The 4,581-nt window shown below is 48.7% G+C and overlaps 1 protein-coding gene across 1 annotated transcript; it reads right to left on the bottom strand.

Moving 5' to 3' along the window:
• Nucleotides 1–317: 317 nt before the first annotated feature.
• On the bottom strand, nucleotides 318–2,192 carry LOC120111081 (uncharacterized). Its single transcript, XM_039127481.2, has 2 exons — nucleotides 1,414–2,192; nucleotides 318–642 (listed from the first exon to the last, which is right to left on the bottom strand). The coding sequence occupies exons 1-2, from the start codon at nucleotides 2,104–2,106 to the stop codon at nucleotides 568–570; spliced, it is 768 nt and encodes a 255-aa protein (XP_038983409.2). The 5' UTR covers nucleotides 2,107–2,192; the 3' UTR covers nucleotides 318–567.
• Between the last annotated feature and the right edge of the window lie 2,389 nt (nucleotides 2,193–4,581).

The following is a 4,581-nucleotide window of genomic DNA, read 5'->3' as shown; positions in this document are numbered from 1 at the left end:
CTGGGAGTTTTGGAACAATTTCAAATTGTTACATCTTCAAATGAAGGACAGAGTTTGGTGCCTTCATCAATTAATTAGCCAAAGTTCGTACCCAGCAGCACCAGCTGCAACTCATAAAATTTTAGCAGGGAATGAGCTGTGTGCCAACTACTCCATTGTTTATAACCATACTACTCTCAGGAGAAGATTCTCAAGTGCGTAAGTATAAAAATTCTTACAGAATGGCTGCTAAGTTATAACACCCATGAACGCATATAACCATAACATGATGGGGTTAACATAGGAATGAGATGGTCCCAATCATGAGACATAGCCAATTATGAATTGGATGCAACCAACCTCATAAATTATCAAATAAAATCAATCATCTTACGTACAAGCCTCGCCTCATAAAAGTAAAAGAATCTAAGTGAATGTATAACCAGGACCAGCCCTGGCCCATCCAATCAGGCAAGAGAACAAGAGATGGACCACCACAAACATAAAGAAGATCAAAGAGAATAAGGACAAAAAGAAAAAGAAATACATAGAAGACAGAGAGATTATTTCTATATCATGGCTTCGGATCTAAGCAAACATGGCGATGCCCAGCAAAAGAGCCCATCCCGTGATCAGCATCTGCTTCAATGTCCCAGCTCCGTTCTGCATTAAAAAAAAAAAACACACAAAAATAATCATATTAATCAGTAATCATGTGATTAACTTTAACTAAATGTGTACTTAAATAGATATAAAGACGAGCCCACAGAGAAGGACAGGGAACAGCTGGTGATGGTAACCCTGCTGTTGTTGTCTCTACCTTGGCTTGTAGGCACCCGTGTTTCTGATATTGCCACCCGACCTTTTCCGTAGCCCACGCTCGATTTCCAACTATATGGGTAAATAATCCTGGGCATGTTACTAGGATGACAACAGCGGGACGCTACGTGGCTTAATGAACCACAGCCGCGTGTCCAAAGGTACCGGTAAAAATTGATGCCGCGAATCTCGAGGTCTTCTGCTTATATCGAACGGGAAAGATTGCTTTATGTGACATGGAGGGGATAGGTTCGGGGACGAATGTGATGGATGTCCGCGTAAATATTTTAATGCGGACGTCGGATCTGCCGTTAATGGTGGCTCTGAGAGCCATCTTACCGCTCGAGTATGGCAGGGGACGGAGGTTGGCGTTTTCGCATAGAAATTTCGGTACGTTAGCATGTTATATTTTGTTCTAAGCGGATCCTAACGGCTAAATTTTCTCGCGGGAGATCGACGCGGGAATCCGGCGCACATCAGGTGACCTCCGGAGATCGCTAAAATGCGCCAGAAGAAGCGGCCCTTCCGAATCCAACGGCTAATGGCGCAAGTTAGCGCCGTGAAGCGGTGGTGGGGAGGGGTGGGGAGAGAGAGAGAGAGAGAGGAAGGCCATACCGTTTCGTCGGCGGCGACGCTGGGCCCGGGGGAAGCTGCGTCGCTGCCGGACGGCGAGGATGCCAGCGGCGCTAGATGGCTGGAGGCCACCGGAGCCGGGGCTGGAGCGGCGCCCTTCTTCTTCTTCTTCTTCGGCTTGGACTTCTTCGTGCTCGGCGCCGGCGCGGGAACCTCCGATGGCTGCGGCGGGGCGACGGCGGGGACCGGCGCTGCCGGGATGGTGGGAGGAGAGGCTGGGGCCGGCACAGGGGGCGACAGCTTAGGGGGAGGGGTGGGCGGGGACTTCACCGGGACGGGCGCCGGCGGTGAAGAGACCGGGGCGGCTGTCGGCGGGGTATTGGTCGGTGGAGCCGCGGCAGGGGCCTTGGCCGGAGCTTCAGCCGGGGCCTTGGCCGGAGCTTTAGCCGGGGCCTTGGTCGGGGCTTTAGCCGGAGCCTTGACTGGAGCTTTAGCCGGGGCCTTGGAGGGGGCTTTAGCCGGGGCCTTGGTGGGGGCGGGGGTTGGAGGGGCGGAGGCGGGGGCGGGGGAGGTGGCAGCGGCGGCGGGGGCGGGGGTGGTGGGCTTGGTGGGGGCGGCGGCCGGGGCCTTGGCGGAGACGGGGGTGGTGGTGGGGGCTGCCGCGGGGGCTTGGGCCATGGCGTTGGAGGCGGCAATGCACAGGAGAGCGATGCACAAAATGGCTCGGCGATCCATTTCGCTCGTAGTAGAGAAAAAGGAAAAAGAGAAAGAAGAAAGAGAGAAGAGAGAGAGGAGTGGAGTAGTGGGGGGAGTGGAAGCGGGGAAGAGAAATAAATAGAGGCGGTGTGGCGAACAGAAGCGAACAATAGACGCGGTGGGTGATGGTATCTGGCGCCGGATCACAGACTGGCGGTGGGGTCCAAGGGGCACATGGGCGTGGGCGAGTGGCATTCGCAACGGAACGATTCCGGTCGGCAGGACGCGTCCGGCCAGATGGACACTGTTCGGTGGCGCCAGCTTGGCCTGTGTGTCCGTGTCGGACGTTTGGGGCCGGGAGACATCACTCTACTGTGCCTCGTAAAAAATTTATCACCCGCTCTTGGATGCACCATCACATGCTCGGAAACCCCCTTCCATCTTCGAAGCCTTTAAAAAAGCTCACAGTTTACGGCTCCCGTGAGGCTAGCTAGAGAGAACTTAAATTCACCGAATCCAGGCACCATCTTACTATGTGGGACCCATGAATCCTGCTACGAATCACTTTTTTATTAGTTAGATTATAAGTTTTACATGGTAAACCAAACATTGCTGCAGTACATGAAAAGATAGATAATGTTGCCCAGGAACTCAGATACTGTTCCACTACTCACCAACTTGAGTATGCGTTGGGTTTCTTCAAAGAAACTGTAGAGCCTTGGATGAGTGGATTGGATCGTAGAGAACTTTCTCTCTCTCTCTGTCTCTCTCGAGAGAGAGAGAGGTGCATTGGATGGGTGGACCTGGTGATCGGTGGAGGAATGCCCGGGGGAGCGGGCTGCCAGATTGGTTCAACGGTCAAATTCTCCGGATGGATGTGCATGGGGGTGTACGGTGTACCTACCACTTATGAACTGGTTTTCTAGCCGTTGGGGCTTTCTTCACGGGTATCTAATATATATTTGCGTACCTACCGGAATTTCAGCTGTAGAATAGTACTCCAGGAAAAATGTCTTGTTACCGTTGCGGGTGGACGTTCGAGATTTCTTGGAGTTCGTGGGGGAAAAAAAATATATCTTTCAGGGTTCAGTTAAACATTATCTTCTGAAAGAAATCTAAAAGGTGCAGTCGGGTGTCTCTTTTTTTTCTTTCTTGAAAGATCACATATCAATTATCATATATTGAGTAGCTCAGAAAGAGCTTGGGATGCCAACTTGGTATAATTTATGAAATTTAATTCATTAATTCACTAAATTCTCGCTCTTTTGGTGTCAAATTGTCTGACGTCTAAAGGCATGCGTCATTTCTCCTATTTTTTTTTTTTTTGGCTAAAAGCGGGTTTTCATACAAAACGTGTACGAATACATCCAATAAAGTCAAAAAATACTAACTCACGGAGAGCCAGAGGCAGCTCCCCCTCCCCTACCCACAGGGTGTATCCTGAATGATGAGCCGCGAAGGCAGCCACCCAGTCGGCTGCCCCATTGGCTTCTCGAAATACATGCTTGGCCTGAATGGCCACCCCAACCCCACACATCATCCCTATGTCCCGAACTAAGAGGTGGTCTGAGCCCTCACCCCCTCAGCCCCTTCTGAATCCAACTGATGACAGTGGCTGAGTCGCCCTCCAAAACAATCGAGCCAGCCTGCAAAGCCTGCTTCGCATATCGAAGACCGGCCCAAGCAGCTCGTAACTCTGCCCCGGGGACCGACGTGCCGAACAGCTGACAGCCCCTTGCTGCCACGTCATTTCTCCTGTTCAAACTCAGACATCAGTTCTATCTATCAATTCAAACTCAGAACTATCTTGATCAATATAAACTAATATATCATAAGATTTTTGTTAATACACCATCAATGTAGCGGTCGAGACTTGATGGACAAGTAATATGCTGAGGAGATCCAGAAGTTCTAAAGTTTATTATGTATGTGGGCACTGAGCAATTAATATCTCTTAATTTCAGCATTTAAATGGTTGTCGAAGAATGAATTTTATGTCAAGGACAAAGACACAAGGAGGTGGGGGGCCATGGTGAAACCTCTTATATCCTTCTGTTGGAGAATAAGTGGGGAATATCACCCCTAAATGAGGGATATCTTTGATCTTTCCAAGCAGACTTAAACCTGGGATGAACAGACTTATCTGATCAATGTAAAAATTGTGGAGTTGAAGACGACATTTCTATTTGATCCTAACAGAATTATTTTTCCATCTAATTGCTATTTTGTCTCTGACCTCTTTAATGCGTTGTTCTCTTCATACTTGGCCTTTGTTTTAATAAAAGAAGAAAGGCAATTTCGTTCACCTTTGAAGTATGAACTTATCCCTCCAACTATATAATTCCTCATGGGATATTCCATGCGCAATCAAACGCACAAAATTCTATCTCAGAAAACTAAACTTTGAATAAAAAACATTCCTCCCAAAAAAAAAAAGAAGAAAAGGAGTCTCACCATCAATTGTTCCCATAAGGAAATTAATGAAATCAATACAAAATAAAGAATATCACTAAA

This window comes from Phoenix dactylifera, chromosome 7 (genome assembly GCF_051530095.1).
Source record: "Phoenix dactylifera cultivar Ajwa chromosome 7, Ajwa_hap1_PhDact_Kaust_v1.1, whole genome shotgun sequence".
Taxonomy (NCBI): domain Eukaryota; kingdom Viridiplantae; phylum Streptophyta; class Magnoliopsida; order Arecales; family Arecaceae; genus Phoenix; species Phoenix dactylifera.
The sequence above is the reverse complement of the archived record's forward strand: the minus strand, read 5'-3'. Positions and strand labels throughout refer to the sequence as shown.